Raw genomic sequence first — 17,600 nt, 5'->3', positions numbered from 1 at the left:
GTTCTACAGCCTCTGAATGACCTCAGAGCAAAGAAGCAAGGAAGGAGAGAAAAGTGCAGCAAAGAAGAATTCAAAACCAATATGTAAGCTTGAGAGAAATCACACAATTAGCCACTCACCGAGTCGGAGTTCACAAAGGCGAAGCTGGGGGTCAAGTGGTGGGTGAAGTCGCCTCTTCTTTCTCCAGCAACGTGCTGGGTAGGTGTACATCTGACCTGCTGCCAACCCTGCAATCAAACAGACAGTACTAGCATAGTTTGAGGCTCTTACACACATTCTTCATATAAGCACTATTGGGATGGGATTCTTTTTGTAAACAATGTTTAGGTTGACTTAATAATGGAGGATATTTGTGATTTCAAATACCAGTTAGGATTAGAATCTATTGTCTGGATGTGGATGTTATGAGATGACAGGTGCTCTTAGGTCAAAGAAAATGATTAAAAAAGAAACATTTTAAAAAGAAGTCTCTTATGCTCAACAAGGTTGCATTTTTATATATATATAAACAGTAAAAACAGAAATATTATGAAATATTATTACAACTTATAAGTACTGTTTTCCATTTTAACATTTTAAAATGTAATTTATTTATGTGATGGCAAGTCTTAAGTTTTAATAGTCAGTACTCCAGATAATCATTTGATAAATAAATAAATATAATTTTTAGTGCTCAAGAGACATTTTTATATCAATGTGGAAAACAGTTGTGCTGTTTAATATTTTTTCTGATTGTTTGATCAATAGTAAGTTCAAAAGAACAGCACTTACTATTGAAATAGTAATGTTTTGTGAAATTAAAAATGTCTTCACTGTCACTTTTGATCAATTTCATGTATCCTTGCTGAATAAAAGTATTAATTTCTTAATCTTAACTGACCCCAAATTTTTGAAGGACAGTCTATGTAAATGTACATTTTCACTTAGAGGCATCACTCTGAGAAACACAAAACCAGTCTTATCTGGATAGAGCGTTAAACACAAGAACTTGAGTAAAACATCTTTAATAAAAATGCTGGTTTTCACAGGGTCATTCTCTCTGATTGGCTCATTACGCATAATCTGTGCAGTTACATAGATCTGTGAGGCACATGGTCGCAGTTATTCATCTATTCCAGTCTCTAATGGTAAAACAGAGGAATCAGAAGTGTGAGAGAGAGAGAGAGAGAGAGAGAGAGAAACCCAGAATAAAAAACATCCAATAAACACTGGTCTACCACAAAGTGTAGGGTGTGGCTAAGGAGCTTTTAGCTGCGAGGCGCTGACTCTATTTTTGTCCGGTTCTCGGCATGCATATTGTTCCCTTTGGCAGCTGTATGTCTAGATATTGGCTGTTTTGGTCAGATAATAAGGGAAGGAATGCTGTGGAAAGACTAGAGACATACTTCTGCCTCATTACATTAAATAGTGCACTGCATTGTTTAACATGTTACAAACGTGCAATTTCCTAAACACTGGTATGCTGTATAAACAATCGTCAACACAAAGTTTGATTGCACTCTCTGTACCATCTGCTTTAAAATGAAATTCATCAGTCTTTATCTTTAGAGAGCTGCATTTTAAGTGGATTTTAAAATCGGAATGTAAAGTGCCAAAGTCCAACTTTGCCAAATGGCTGTGGTGAGAAAAAAACTGTAGAATAACTGGACATGATGCAGTCTACCAACTTTAAACATTTGATTAGATGAGTCTTGAGATGACAGCGCCCAACAAACTCCTTCTGTAGTTCCTTTAATGCACTTGAACACATATGCAGTATAAGTAAAATATTGCTAATATATGCTAGCACACCACACCAAGGAGAGTTCACCCAAAATATAATTTACTCACCATCTTATCATCCCAATCTCATTTGACTGACTGGCTGTTAAACTCCAAAAACAAAACGAAAACCCCTTATAAAATAAGAAGTTCTCAATAGAAACTAATATTTTGATAATCCTGTCCATTGAGCTTTTTTTATATTATATTATATTTATTCATTCATTCATTTTTGGAGCTTAACAGACAGTGAACAGTAAAGATTCTTTAATGATAAAATAAAATATTAATAATATCAGCATAAAGGTTTGTAACAACATGAAGGTATGTAAATAATGAATTTTCATTTTGAGTCAACTTTTCATCCCAAATCTTTTTGCTGTTAATATTATTTGAAAGGTAAATGCAGAAGGTGCTACCTGGCCCCCGGTGCCGCTTCTCCATCCAGATGTAGCAGTTGTTCTGAGCTACGCCCGTCTGAGAGTCCAGGAAGGGCATGCGTACGCTGCGCTCCGCACACAAGCGGGCATTGTAGCTGCGACAGTGCTCAATGGCCTCCCTGTAGAACTGGTCCCCGAGCCTGAGGAAGACACAATTTTTGGTGAGGAAGCCTTGCTTTAGCATAAACCACGCCGGTGTGAATCATCAAAGAGAGATTCTGAGCAGTGCCACCTTCAGCTAATAATTAATAGTATCCAAATGTAACTTCCAACTTCCAAATTGAAAGACAGAAGAGACACTGGACCTGAGAGAGCCTGCATGGCTTCTCTCCCCATACCTGCCTCCTGTTTCCATTAGATCAGTCTTCTCCGGACTAGAGGATACACAGATATGTAAGGAATGCTGGGCTGGATAAAGAGGAGTATTCCAACTTAGCATGGTGACACAAAGAGCCTCAGTGTTTAGAGGGAGCAGAAGAGAAAAAGCAGGCAGGTATGAAAAGCAGGTCTGAGAAAGACAAATGAGACAACTAACATTTGATAGCCTAGTCTACTCCCAAAAGTAGGTTTGAGAATGGAAAACCAGTTTTTATTCAGAACCATTACATTAAAATAATACGGCTACCAATGAGGTTCACTGTTGTTTTGGACAAGTGCTGTCACAATGTCAGATTTCCACTGCACAATTATCCTGGACAGATGATTTGACAATAGCGATATTATTGCCATATCTACAGAAATTCTGAGGAAAAATGCTGTCAGTGAAATTCATCTTGAAATTGTTTTTGTTTTGGGCAATGAATAACACTCAAAATACGCGTGTATGGAGGTAGAGAGAGAGTTTTTAACCAAACATACAAATGCATACCAAAAAAACTAGTTTTCTGTGATGGATGGTAACAGTGTTACAATACCCCCACCTGCTTAGTTGGAGTATCAACCTATTTCCAAATTTCAAATACTAATTCTAAATTACTTATTTACAATATTAGTACACTGTATATGTGTAGTACTAACACAAAGTCCTTATTACACTTTTAAGATATCACAGGAAGTCAACACCATTATATTTCAACACCCATATGGACCCCATTGTCTTTCACTGTTTCAACTGTTCCAAACACTCTTCAATATCTTGTGTGTGTGTGTGTGTGTTCCACAATATAAAGGAAGTCATACAGGTTTAAAATGACATTAGGGTGAGTAAATGATTGATAGCATTTGTCACTTTTTTTCTTTTGTCACAAGTGACATGCTACACTGATAGTATATATATACAAAGTACTGTATGTGTTTAGGTGAGATAACAGTTGCTAGACGGAATAAATATGAATTTCATTGTTATGTTGTCTAAACATCATCCATTCTTTCTGAAATGACTAAAATCATTCATAAAATAAGAAACCAGAATATATTTGAAATCAAAACAGAAACTAGAATGATTTCCAGTCTCTACCAAAAAAAAAAAAAAAAAACCCACTGAAACCAGTATTCTCCCAAATCAGCTGTTGAATTCTTGATTATTTTCATCATCTTTAAAATCTCCAGATCTACATTTCTTCCTTCCTCCAGCATTATTTTCCACCCTTTTTCCTGGGCTTCCTGTGAGCATTATTTCGGTAAAATGAAATGCCTGTGCTATCAGCTGGAGACAGCAGAAGTCATTATGTAAGTTGAAGTGACAGAGGCCCGCATTAGAGCGCCCACGACCTGCGCGAAAGCTGCTATCCCCATAATCATCAACATGCTCCACTGTACTAAACTGACCTGATGGCTCTCAACTCAAGTTCTCTCTCAGAGGCGATCTACAACTACTTTTCAGCACCTTAAACAAAACCATAACAGCCCCTAGAGATGACAAGTGCTTACCAATGAGTGGCTGATGATGATGGTGTCTATCAACACCATCTTAAGGAGAGAACTTCATCATGCTTCATACAGCCTCCTCCAAACAAAACCTCTACTATAAACATACCATGTGTTCGTGGCCTCCCATATTACACTCGATGCAAGGACTCTGGTCAAAAGAGTGGAGCAGTTATGTAAACAGTTTGACTGGTGTGTTAGAAGACACGTGTTCTCTCTGCCACATCCCTGGAGGCACGGATAAAGACAGCCTCTTGAAGGTCGTTAAGATCTTCACTCTTTTAATGTCGATTAGTTATGGACATAGGAGAATAGAAGGAATGTTTATTAAATCTGTCACAGTATTTGATTTACACAACCCTCAAGAGCATGAAGCTACAGTACTATAGATGATCCATGTTATAATAACGTGTGGTCAGGAACAGAAATGTGACTTTGGCCAAGTAAAATCCTTTCAATTTGAAAGTGAAAGGTTAAAGCTGGGTTTCTCATTCTATGTAATCTCACCAAAATTTTAGGTTGGTATGACACTGGAATGTGTAAACATTAAGCTAGGTGTCATAACAGGATATTATGGATTTCAATTCTTCTTTGAGGTTCTAAAGACGTAGACCAGTGCAAAACATCAACATTGTACGTTGAATGGAAAAATAAATATAAAATGTATTAAATATTATATTTATATATATTCATGTCTGATAAACAAAATCCAAAATCAAAACCAAATCCAAATCAAAACCAAAACTCTTTTTAATTATTTTAATAGAAATTAGAAATATATATATATATATATATATATATATATATATATATATATATATTTTTTTTTTTTTTTTTTTTTTAATGTATTTTCAGTTCTGTATATGTAATACTCAATATGATAAATTTAACATTAAATTAATTATCATAAGAAAATTATCATGATTATATTTCTGAGTTTTGACAATAATAATTATTCTAAACAAATAAAACATTGTCTTATTATTATTATTATTATTAACTATTCATGTATTTGTTGTTGTGTTATTTATTGTTATTATTTTTTATGTATATTTAATATTTAATAGTACATTTATAAATTAAATATGTACAAATAAGTATAAAAGGTACACTTTAGTAAAGGACATATTTTCACTATTAACTAGTTTCTTATTACCATGCACATTACTAACATATTGGCTGTTCACTAGTACTTATAAAGCACATATTCTACATGACCTTATTCTACATCCTTAATCCAACCCAATAACAACTACCTTACTAACTATAAATAAGCCATATTAAGGAGTTTATTGAGGAAAAAGTTGGGGTTAAAAATAGGGCTCGACTAAAGATTTTACTGGTCGACTAGTAGTCATTTATTTTAAGCATTAGTTGACTAATCACACATTTATTAATAAACCATAAAGCTTGCAACAGCACACTGGTAAAAGTAATGATGATGAATGTGTCAGGGAAAAACAGTAAGATTTTATTAAAAAATTTTAATAATCTATTGATAAACTAGTGTTTTCTGTGTTTTCGGTGTAAGAGATGAAGTTGGCGAAACTGAATCATCATCTCCACAGAAGTGAATGCAACCTGCATGCAAGTTTCATACAAATTATCTAATCTGAGAATATTTTTTTTTCCTTTGAGTATACACACAGAGTTTCATGCTCAGAGGGCAAGATCCAAGAGGCTGAAATGGCAGAAAGCGCATCCTGTTTGCTTTCATTATTTTACAAAAGCGCAATGTTTTGATGTTATAGTGAATATAAAAATATATATATTTTCCAGGGTAAACAATAGATTGAGCGGCCATGTAAAGTTGCTACTAACATATTTCAGAAGATAAGAAGATAATATTTGAGGTCGATGAATGTTAGGTGAGCGTTTTGATGTATTGCATTACCACAAAATCTAGCCACTGCATGACCGCACCGATTGCGATTTTTTTTTCTGCAACTAATACAATTTTGGTCAACCAAGTCTCTTCTAGTCGACCAATGGTGGTTTTCCACTGCGTGGCATGACTTGGCATGGCACAACTCGGTTTGCGTTTCTACTGCATTTTAGTACCGCTTAAGAGTGGGCGGGACTATTTACATGTCATTATATTTGCGTATTTGCCTCTAACGTTACTGCCGCGATTCCAGAAAAACAATTTCATTCCAGATCGTCCCATCAAGCTCTCATTGGATCCACTCCTTAGCTATCAATGAGAGGAACATCTGTACTTCCTCAACAGACAACGAAACCCAAGCCCCCCAAAAGTGAACCGTACTGAACTGTACCATGCAGTGGAAAAGCACAATAAAGGTTAGCTGACTATTAGGGAGCAGTCCTGGTTAAAAGTGAGAACTGTACCTTAAAATAAAGTGTAACCGCATGAAATTATTAAGATTGTTGTTATAACTATATATTATAAAATTTATTATATAATGTTTCTGGAAAATAAATGGTGCCAAATTGGTAGACCCAAATAACCAGTTTAGAAGGAAAAAAAAGTATATAAATAATTTTCTGTTTGTAGGAAAAACTGCTGACTGAAAAGCAGCAGAATAGGTTCTCTTTGAGAGGTAAAGCATTTATTCAGTTTTTCACACATCCAAATCAAATGCATTTGTAAACAAGTGTTTTTCGATCAGCCTATTTCAGCCTCTATGAAAACTGCTAAATGAACCTTCTGCACTGAGCCATGTGCTTTGTGCCTGGGCTGCTCTTAGGAAATTAATACCTACTCTTTATTCAGCAGAGCAGAGCTGCGGCTCATTCACAGTTTTGTGTGGAACTCAGAGGCTTGGAGGCCCCTTAACTCAGCCAGCGTTTATATTCATATTACTTGAACAACAGGGGTGTCTCACTTATTGTCTCAAAAGAACATAGCCACACTTCTTAAGTATGTAGAAGATGTCTTTCATATTGAAATGACCCCTTTAGTTTGATTTAATCCCAATGTTCTCTCTAAGGACAGGTGTCCATGAATAATCATTGGCTTAGGTAGGCATTGCACAGAGAATTGTTGTTCGTTTTCAAATACATATGCATATTGTCATGATAATCAGCACTGCATTTCAATTAGACACGTGCTTTGTAAACCGGCTCTCCAAATGTGATTAAGCTTTCATTTGTTAACAGGCCAGCACAGAGACGTCTTGTCTCAAGGCACTTCCTAAGGAAGCTTTTCATCAGTGCAAATAAACAAGAACTGATTTTTTTTTTTTAAATCACCATGGCTTGCTTGTTCAAATCAACTCATTCACAAACCTCACTACAAAGAGTCCAGATTTCTAGAAGTGTTCCATTTTTTATGTTAAACACAGCAACATTTGGCTCAGCCTATGATGCTAATTTAGGGGCGGAGCTTTCTGTTCAAAACCATTTGCCTTCGTGAAATGCTCTGTTGGCTACAGATACAGAAATATGTTATCTTTAAACTTCTTCAAAACCTCTCACTTTACCGTATTTTGTGTGATTGTATGGGTATTTTAAAATAGTCTATGCTGCACCGAGGATAGGGAGGTGCTGATATGAAGAGGGATTTGCCCTCCATGGTGTATAGTGAGAACACAGAGAGTGATCCATCACAGTCAGGCTCTTTTCTGTGTCTATGGGGAGATGAAGAGGCTGAAAACAGAAGCTGTAGTCTCTCTCTCTTTCTCTCTCTCTCTGAACATCCAGGGCACTGAGTGCACCACATTCACTACATTCACTCATTACATGCCTGTTAATCCAATTGACCATTAATTACTGGGGCTACGTTTGCCATACCAAAAAGCATTGATCCTTTACAACAGAATTTAGGCATTTAACAATTTAGTTTCATTGAATTTGAATCATTAATTGCAGGTTTAATTTATGTTTCACGTCATATAAACTATTTTTACTGTAATGATATATCAAGACCATATCAATTATCAGCAGACTTTGGAGATTTTGAATTTATCAGTACTCATCTGTTAATATTGGACAAATATAGCTTACTGTTGAAAAGTTTGGTCAGTAAGATTTTTGTATTATTTTTGTAATGAATACAGAAAGAAATAGTAATGTGAAATATTATTACAATTTATAACAATTGTTTTCTAATTTAATATAATTTAATTTTAATTTATTCCTGAGATGCAAAGCTGGATTTTCAGCAGTCATTACTCCAGTATCACACGATCTTTCAGAAATCATTCTGATATGCTGATTTGATGATCAAGAAACTTGTTTTATTACTGTCACTGTCGAAACATATGTGAAACATTTTTTCAGAATTCTTTGATGAATAAAAAGTTCAAAAGAACAGCATTTACTTGACACGCATACAAATTTAATGGTAGTGTATTATATTGGTTTTCAGTGTTAATAAACTTCTATCCTCATTCATAAGGCAAATCATATAGTTAAACCAACTTGAAGCTTATAATCACCCACAGTATAAAACTATTTAGGAGATGCCTTTTCTAATGGTAATTCATATGTAAGTTACACCCAGAAATTTTAATTTGATGATTTATTATGAACCTTTAAAATAAAGTATGACTGTAATGGAAATGCAATGCCTAATTCCGCTCTGCTCTGAAACTCTTTAGTCAGTCTTGAAGTGCAAATTTAGGCTGTGAGAAAGCCTCATCAGACTGCTGTGCTTTCATGATATCACTCACATTCTGAGAGAAACCCCTCAGCGCTGAATAAAGAAAGGGCCTTCAGCAAGAGAGAGAGAGGCCAGAAGAGCCTGAAGAAGTCCTGGAGCGTGCAGTTGTCAGACTTGTTAGCAAATATTTAGTGTCTTTATTTAAAAGAACAGAAAAAGGTGATGTAGAGGTCTAGACTGTTTGCAGATGTATTATGGAATGGAATGAAAAGAGGCATGTAAAATATGCTTTCCTTTCAGTTTTTGTAGTTTATTATTTTATGTCCATTTCTTTCTTTTTTTCTTTTTCTTTTGCAAGCCCTATTATTTCAGCTGAGTAAAAACATGTTTTTAAAGAGACTCGGTATATACAAGAAGAAAAATGCTAAACAGGAAAAGGGTTTGGAGTAGTGGAGTCTATCCCAGCACAAACCCCTGTTCCTGGACACACAAAGACCTCTGGCTCTGGTGTTTGTAGTGCAGTTGTAATGCGAAAACGAAATGCATCCAGACAGATGAAGATGGGGGGGAGGGGAGCAGGCTACTGCAAGCGCCTTAACCTTAACCCCACATATTCACCACCTCAACGCCCCCTCGATTTCTACGAGACGAAACGAATGCAAACCACCTTACCCCACTCTCCAGACACTAATAAATGAATAGACTAAATGCTGTTGAACACAGTTTAGAATACGAATGCTCCTTGGTAGAAAACAACACTTGTATTTAACAGCGCTGGGAAGTAATCTCATTCACAACGAACAACCAGACAAGAAACACATTATTTGCCTGGGCAACATAATGAGATTTACAGAGGAAGAAAATACAGCCAAATTATACAAGTAACAGTCTTTGTTAACCAAATCCAACATTCACAGATTCCTCCGTAACACAATAAGGGAAAATGCTTACTGTATTATAGCAAAGTATTTCGAATAATAGCACCGGGAAGAAGGAAAAAACATAAAAGTGTGCTTAGACAGGTGAGCACGGCTCCTTTTCCTGCCCCCAGTGACCCCCTGATGTCTTTTTGGTGGGATGGGAGGGGTGCTTTATGTCCCTGATCTGGAGCAGATGGGGCTCTGTCTCCTGCCCACTGACATCTCTGCGGCTAGTCATCCGAACAGATGGGTACTGAAGGATCCTGGGATATTGCTAATCTGCTCCACTACAGCATTTAGAGATGGTGCATGCCCCTCAGTGTACACACTTACATCGACAAATCAGCTTGAGTTTGAATGGAGACGAATCACTAAAGTAACTATGAGATAGGCTGGTATGAATTTAAGGGTGTTATTTATTTATTTATTCATTTATTTTTTGAGGAGGCACCAGATGCAATCCTAGCTTACTCCTTTGCAAGATAAGACAGGACCAAAAGACACTTTGTAAATAATGTAGTTATTCATGCCATGCAATATATGCAATACACACACACACATATATGTTATAGGTTTTAAAACATGACTATGTATTGCATAACTATAACATATATTAAATGCCATTAGTATTTATTGATCTTTAAACATTTTTAAACATAGATACCCTAACCTTTTCTTTCTTTTCTTTTAAATGCCTGCAGAACTGCAAATATTCCTCATTTTGTCCACTCACTATTTGATGTAGGAATAGCATAAGATAAAGGCCTATGTGAAATTCAAGCAGTGACATGTATTTGCTTTGTTAATGTAAAGGTGTATTATTATCAGACACCACACAGGAAGTAAATCCTTTCTTTCTCCATCAAATATTTAAAACCAATTCCTACAAAGCTATACATCAGGACTACTTAGTTAAAACCAAAAGGTACTGACAAATGTCAGTAATAAGGGCCAATCCTTCTGACCTCTTCTTAAAGCCTTCAATAAATGTAATGTAATAGAAACCTGGAATTTGTCACATGCACTTCCACAGACAAACAACAGAGAACAGGAGGACAGTGAATTCCATTGTTATTCATCATTTAAATCTTGACTTCATGATTGTTAGCCTGTTTTTATACTACTTTAATATGTCATCACATATAAAACGGCGTTTATTCACCAGACACGACGCAAATATCAATGTATTGCTATCTCATACCAAACAATTTCCGATGTAATGTTTACTATATCACGCGGGTGTACAAAAACGAAGAGACTAACGTCAGACACAACTGAAAGCTGTATGTGAGATAAAGAAAGTTATCTTATTAATTCTTATGGGAAATTAACATATTTTAAATTTTACTCGTTCTTGCCACTTTCTAATAACTCAGTGTGTAGCCTGTGTGACAGGGTCTGTCAGTTAGTTCTACATAGGCCACAACAGGGAAATTATTCGATGTCATCTTATGGGAATTTTTAAAACAATAATGCAACCGAAACATATAATAACTTTACATCACCACGTTGCAACATAATCTTAAAATGACTATTTTACGTTATAAGTTGTTTTTCGTGACATACAGTGCGCTCATTTGAAAGCTCATCCCGACAGATATCATATATGGCCGAGGCTTTATCTAGATGTCCTGCAAAGAAGACAACGGAGTGTGTAACGTTACACTCTCAAAGCATCCAGCACTGACCATCAGAGACTGAATGCTGAGACACACATATTGCATATTTAGCAGAATGAATGTCCGAACACCACGCTTCTAATGTATTTACATATGTATATATTTGACAGCCACACAATGAGAAACTACGTGGATTAAACAGTTATTTGTTTGAACATAATTCCCTGACATACAAAATGCACGATGCATACAGTCCTATTTTGAGCCTCGATCTGAACGCACTCTCTAAATCATGCGGAATACAGCACATCTTCGAAAACGAGCGAAAATAATGTTTAGAATTACTTACGCTTTAAGCGGATTCTGAATGACAGTCGCCATTTTGCCACACTGTAACCTAATATTACAAATCTCTTCTGAGTTCTTTCTTGTGAAAGAAAAACAGCCAATACGGACCTCAGTGTCCGGCAGTCTGGCCAATACAATACTAGGAACCAGAATCTGGGCGTGGCTTCTGTGAGCTGTCAAAATTATAAACATTATTTCAACATCTTTACTTGCTTTGTAAGTTGAAGAGAAACGGCATGTGTTGTTTTACATTCAGCAACAGAATAAAAGCCTCTTGTAGTCTTTTATAAAATAACATTCATCTGTCAGTTTTAAACATATTTTTATTTTAATTGACTCATTGCAGTTTTTTTATTGCAAAATTATTGGATATTTTGGTTGGTGATTTGCATAGAGCCTATTTTAAATATATAAAAAATAATTAATAATCAATATAATATATGGTAATAAAATTAACAACTTAAATAAACAGTATATAGGATATCTTTATATATTTTGCGCCTATATTATTTGTTATCCTTTTTTTTCATTTAAATATAAATACATACAACGATCATCATTAAAACACATTAGGGTCTTGCTAATAAGAACTATTTATATTTTTTATTAATTCCTTTAGCTTCGTGTATGTTTCTGTATGTCAACGAGACAGCCCCTGACATGACTGACAGCTCATTATCCAATCACATTTCTTCAATAGACTGGGGGCGGGCTCTATGACGTCACTTTGTAGGCGGATCGGCTGTTAGCGTCACAACTGAAACTGAAATGAGACATTAGTAATAAAAACTATAGTGAATATATATATATATATATATATATATATATATATATATATATATATATATATATATATATATATATATATATATATATATATATATATATAATAACTAAAACATATGAAAGCATTTCAAAACAAGGTGCATTAAAAGCCAATTAATCTTTGATTAATATGAAATTTTGAATTAAAACCCGATTCCCTTGTACTATTTGATACAATTCTAGTGCATTTATTCTATTAAATAACAGCAGAGTGAAAGCGTTTTTGGATATGGTAAGATTAAACTTCTTTTAGTGAATACCGTCTTTTTTTAAGAAACGTAAAAAAAAAAAAAAATCAGTGGGGTGTAAGTGTGTTTTATGTCGCAGAATAAAACGTGAAAGTATCCTGAGCTTGTGTGAACCACGGACTTTATTTTACGGGATTAACATCCCAAAGTATCAAGGCTCCACCAATGAACAGTAAGGAGGCGGTGCTCTGAGGAAATCATATCTCCAAACAGGAAGAAGTCAGAACGAGTGCATCTTTATCAGGTATGTTTATTATGACTCTCCTTTTTACACAAAGTTTACAATTTATTCCAGCGATCAATAAATATATTAACGTGAGTTCTCTTCAGCAAGAGTAACCGTTTACAAGAACGGGCCACGTGCATTTTCATAATAGTTGTCTTAGCATGCTAGCTCCTTGATCAGCTCCATAACAAATCAGTGTTTTTCCATCACTGCTCAGTTTCTTAATAATGCTCCAGAAAGTTTAGGTTTTTCTTCATATGTGCTAAATCCAAATATATAATATATAAAAAATATAATTGTGCTTCTTTATTTAAATTGAAAGGCATTCATCTGTTTGGACTAATTTAGCAGATATATTGGCATGACTCCTGGGAAGTAGAAATGAAGCGTGGGAACTGGCGATCGAGTGGCACGGACCGTCATCGACAGCACAGTCCGTCACAGTGGCGGAGCAGACACCGTTCAGCCCACGAGGAGCAGGAATATAGGTAACTTACACAGACTGAGGCTATCGTTTTCACCTGGACACTCCTTTAAATGAAAATTATGTCATTTACTAGCCATCATGTTGTCGCAAACCTGTTTGAGCTCTTTTGTGGAAGACAAAAGGTGATGTCAAGGAGAAAGAATGCCTCAGTAATATTCACTTGTATTGTGTGGACAAAAGATGCAGTCAAACTGAATTGTGTTTCCACAAAAGATAGTCATGCAGGTTTGAAACAACATGAGGGTGAATAATGTTTTTTTTTTTGTGAACAATTCTAAAGTGTTCATACTAAAGTATTGAGACCTAGAGTCAGCCGTTTTGGTAATACTTGTATTTAACTCTATATTAGCCATTAACATTAGTCCTTTTTCTAGTTCTGAAAGCACAGCAGGTGATGCAGGTCCGTCCACAGCATCCTCGTCTGCACCAGGTAAACTTTACTGTTTTTTTTTCTCGGCTCATCTTTCTGCTATATCAGTCCAAATTAATCCATTTAACCATTAACCGTTATTATTTACAGAGTTGCCAGGTTTCTACTTTGACCCAGAGAAGAACCGCTACTTTCGTTTGTTGCCTGGACACAACAACTGTAACCCTCTGACAAAAGAAGGGCTCCAGAAAAAGGAAGAGGAGAGAAAGAGATCTGCGCTGCTGGCAGAGGATGATGGTCCTAGGAAGGTGAGTTGGGGAAATATTCAATATGTCCCCTAGCTATACATAAATGTAGTACGGATAGTCCACACTGCTTGTATCAAATTTTTGCACAAAATTTCAACTATAAAGTTATTTGAGAGAAATCTATGGATGTTTTTGGGACAAGCATAGCTGCAGTACTTGGATGGATTTTGTCAGTAATAAATCATTATGTTGAGGTGTGCAGGTGTTTTTCTTTCTCATTGTTTCTCATTTCGTTTCATGTTTAGAAAGCTCCCAGGACTGGGCTGAATTCTGCATTGCTGTTACAGAAGAGACATCTGGGTCTGCTGCCCCCTAGCTCCTATTCTAGGTATGACATAAAATAGCATTCGAACACAACCAGGAAAAAAATGCATCTCAAATGAATTCGATTCCAAGGGTGTTCTCATTTTACAGGCTGATCCATGAAGTGAAAGTGAGTGGGATGCACCGTCACCAGCTGGAAGTGCAGAGATCCAACTCCACCAGCCCAAACACCGATAACTTCCATCTCATTGTTGTAAGACTCTCCTTTAAGGGAAAAACGTAAAACTGTTGGCAACTCCATTTAAATGTGTTCTCAGTGGAAAAACAGCATGTTATTCTGAGGACAGACAATTTGCGAACAGTCCAAAAAAAAAAGTTTTTTCATGGAAATGGATTGCTCCTGGTGGGTGTTACTGGAAGTTTTGGCCTCCAGTTGTCTGTTCTTTGAAAAACTAGCAGAAGGAGCGATTACGTTTTGGCAGTGATTGTGGTTTCAGTCTCGACTGTGTTTTTCTTTTTTCTGGATGCATCTGATTAGGCAGATTCAGCTTGTGAGCGAGTCTTCACAGTAAACGATGTGTCGCACGGAGGCTGCAAGTATGGCATAATGAATTTCCATGGCTGCAGAAAAGGCTCTCTGTCGGTGGAGATGTGCGATAACCTTTATTTTACTAACCGCAAGGTAATCAGAGAAATTTACAATGAATTCCTTCCAGCAAAAATAAGGTGTTTCGTAGTACTGTGTCCTTTTCATTTTGTTTCAGGTGAACTCTGTATGCTGGGCCTCTGTGACACACACAGACTCGCATGTTCTGTATCCTTCAAACAATTCAGGTTCTAAAAAATAAATCTTACAATTATTTTATGCTTATTTTGAACCTGTAGGTCTGTATTGTGGTTTTTACTAAATGAACGCTAATCATAACCTGTTAACACAACATAAATTGTTAACATCACCACAAAACCGATGTGGAGGGGGTTAATATCATCGTTATTTGAATACATTTAGTCTTTCTTCATTCAGATTTCCCTTTGTTAATTGTGAAATACTTCTATGAATCTAAGCCAAATAATAACTCTTAGTTTGAATAAAGTGCATAATCATTACAATAGGAGCATACCTGTATTTTAACTCTATTAATGACTATTAGTCAATCACTAAAAAGTCACAAACATCTCTAAGCGATGAGCAAGTGTTTCTTGACAAGTCTTTTTAGATTGTGTTTGGTGGGCATTTCTCAGACCCCAGGCTGTGTCAGTTTATTACCTGCTTCTCTCTTCAGCAACTTCAATCCAGGTACAAATCGTTTTCTTTAGGGTCTCCCACATTTTTTATTTGTTTTCCCTTTATTAAACTGAAAGGACTTTTTGTTCCATCAGATCAACCAGGGATGCTGTGCAGTTTTAAGATCTCCACAGCTTGGTCATGTGCATGGTGCCTCAACCCACAGGCTGATAAAACCTTCAGCACTGGTGAGGTTATGACTCTTTGTTTGTATGTTTCTCTACAATTTGCTGTTGGAATGAAAATTACTTTTTATTTTTATTTATTTATTTTTTTATACCTAGGCCTTTCTCGACAAGTGATTGTGACGGATGCTGTGACCGGACGGAGAGCGACATACCTCGCAGGCAGTGATGTTCTAGCTCAACAGTTTGCCGTGAGGGTGAGAATAGAACAATGATTTTTTTGGGGCCATGGCGCAGTTGTAGTGCATATGCTTGTGGTTTGAATCTAACCTGCATCATGTCTGTCATCTCCTACTCCAATCTCCCTCAGTTTTACTATAATTTGAATGTGCTCATGGTCATTTTCACCTCATTAAAATGTTTTACAGAAAGATTTGATTTGTGTAGTGCTGCATCTATACCACTAAATTTGATAAGTCCAAGTCAACATCTCACAAAAGAAAAGTGCACCTTTTGAAGTGCATAAAAGTCCTAAATATAAAGTTCAAACTAAATCCTGTATTAATAAATATCTGTTCTATACCATGTTTAAACTCTCCAGGATTTTACTAAGTTATAGTAAACAGCAGTTTTTGGTTGATCAAAAAAACAATAGCCAACAGTTATCTAGTTTACAGAATTCTTCCTCTTCTTTTTTTTTCACTTTTAATAATTACATTCTGCAGGGGAAAGCTTTTGTAAATATTAGCTCATGTTTTTTTTTCTTTATGCATGTGCGCAAAGATATCGGTGTGAAACTTTGTGCCATGTTCCTCGTATGTTAGGCTCCCGTGCTGTTCAACGGCTGTCGCTCAGGAGAGATCTTCAGCATTGACCTGCGTCAGCGTGACAGGGGTCGCACTCACGGTTGGAAGACCAACCGCTTCTTCCAGGAGTCGGCCATCACCTCCATCCAACTGCTACAGGATGAGAACTACCTACTCGCTGCTGACATGCTGGGCAAGGTCTGTCTGTGATAAGCAACTAAAATGACCATCATGCTATTAATAACAATTTGGAGCTTTGAATGATCCAACTTTTATTCTCCCTTCATACTGTCACTGAGCAGATAAAGCTGTGGGACATCCGTGTTAAGCGCTCTGTTAAACAGTATGAAGGACACCATAATGAATATGCCTACCTACCCATTCATGTCAATGAGCCAGAAGGATTGCTGCTTGCTGGTACATCTTTTTCATATAAACTCTGTTCATTTCAGAGCAGTGCAATGCTTGTACCACATCTCATTGTGTGCTGTTTGCAGTGGGTCAGGACTGCTACACCCGGCTCTGGAGCCTCCACGACAGCCGTCTCCTCAGGACCATCCCCTCACCTCACCCTGCTGGGAAAGACTCGATCCCAAATGTGGTGTTTTCCTCCCAGCTGGGTGGTAGAAGAGGACTTCCTGGACTCCTTATGGCTGTTCGTCATGATCTGTACTATTACTCTTATGACAAAGACTATCAGGATGGACTAACACTGGAGGGTCAGTTCTAACAGTTACCATCTAAAAACGAAAATCAGGCTGCTGTGTTGAAAATACATCTGTTGTCCTATTGACCACAATGTTGCCATTTTACCATTTGCCTTTAGGTTTTTTTTTTAAATAAATATTCTGGATTAGACTATGATGGATTCAGAATACTTATTGTCTGTTACATCATCAGTAGATGGATCGTTGTAAAAGATAGTCACTTTAAACATACCTTCTTAAATGCAATTTCATGTTTGAAATTTTTCATTTCTTTTGGGGGAAACATTTTAAACCAAATATGTTGGACGTTTTTAAAAAAATAAAAGGGGGTAAACCATTCTCCAATGTTCAAAATAAATCCAATCTTTGTTTGTCTGTAACTTTAGTTCAGATCCCAACATGAATTTAATATTTTAACAGTTTTGGTTTGT

General features: G+C 36.2%; 2 protein-coding genes across 6 annotated transcripts in view; one reads left to right on the top strand and one right to left on the bottom strand.

Annotated features, from left to right (window-relative positions):
• Nucleotides 1–11,707, bottom strand: part of LOC113063068 (zinc finger protein DPF3-like) — a 46,174-nt gene extending 34,467 nt beyond the window's left edge. Inside the window, exons 1-3 of one of the 3 annotated variants that reach the window (XM_026233227.1) lie at nucleotides 11,520–11,707; nucleotides 2,181–2,341; nucleotides 120–227 (exon numbers count right to left, since the gene is read on the bottom strand). In XM_026233227.1, coding sequence (XP_026089012.1) covers nucleotides 120–227; nucleotides 2,181–2,341; nucleotides 11,520–11,551 — 301 coding nt within the window. In that variant the 5' untranslated portion in view covers nucleotides 11,552–11,707. The remainder of the gene's footprint in view (nucleotides 1–119; nucleotides 228–2,180; nucleotides 2,342–11,519) is intronic. The other 2 variants (XM_026233228.1, XM_026233229.1) reach the window with 2 other exon arrangements.
• A 1,032-nt stretch (nucleotides 11,708–12,739) lies between these two features.
• Nucleotides 12,740–17,532, top strand: LOC113063065 (DDB1- and CUL4-associated factor 4-like). 3 transcript variants are annotated; one of them, XM_026233222.1, is made up of 14 exons: nucleotides 12,740–12,835; nucleotides 13,166–13,305; nucleotides 13,679–13,734; nucleotides 13,825–13,982; nucleotides 14,228–14,310; nucleotides 14,397–14,499; nucleotides 14,785–14,928; nucleotides 15,011–15,060; nucleotides 15,464–15,543; nucleotides 15,627–15,719; nucleotides 15,816–15,913; nucleotides 16,481–16,660; nucleotides 16,765–16,879; nucleotides 16,960–17,532. In XM_026233222.1, exons 2-14 carry the CDS (start codon nucleotides 13,199–13,201, stop codon nucleotides 17,190–17,192), a joined length of 1,500 nt encoding a protein of 499 aa, XP_026089007.1. In that variant the 5' UTR covers nucleotides 12,740–12,835; nucleotides 13,166–13,198; the 3' UTR covers nucleotides 17,193–17,532. The 3 variants fall into 3 exon arrangements, with proteins under 3 accessions (XP_026089007.1, XP_026089008.1, XP_026089009.1); XM_026233223.1 differs by having other exon boundaries at nucleotides 12,748–12,835; nucleotides 13,169–13,305; XM_026233224.1 differs by having other exon boundaries at nucleotides 12,779–12,835; nucleotides 13,140–13,305.
• The last annotated feature ends 68 nt before the right edge of the window (nucleotides 17,533–17,600 follow it).

The sequence above is a fragment of the Carassius auratus genome, chromosome 45, assembly GCF_003368295.1.
Source record: "Carassius auratus strain Wakin chromosome 45, ASM336829v1, whole genome shotgun sequence".
Lineage (NCBI taxonomy): Eukaryota > Metazoa > Chordata > Actinopteri > Cypriniformes > Cyprinidae > Carassius > Carassius auratus.
Note: the sequence above shows the minus strand (reverse complement) of the source record. Positions and strands in the feature narration are given on the sequence as shown.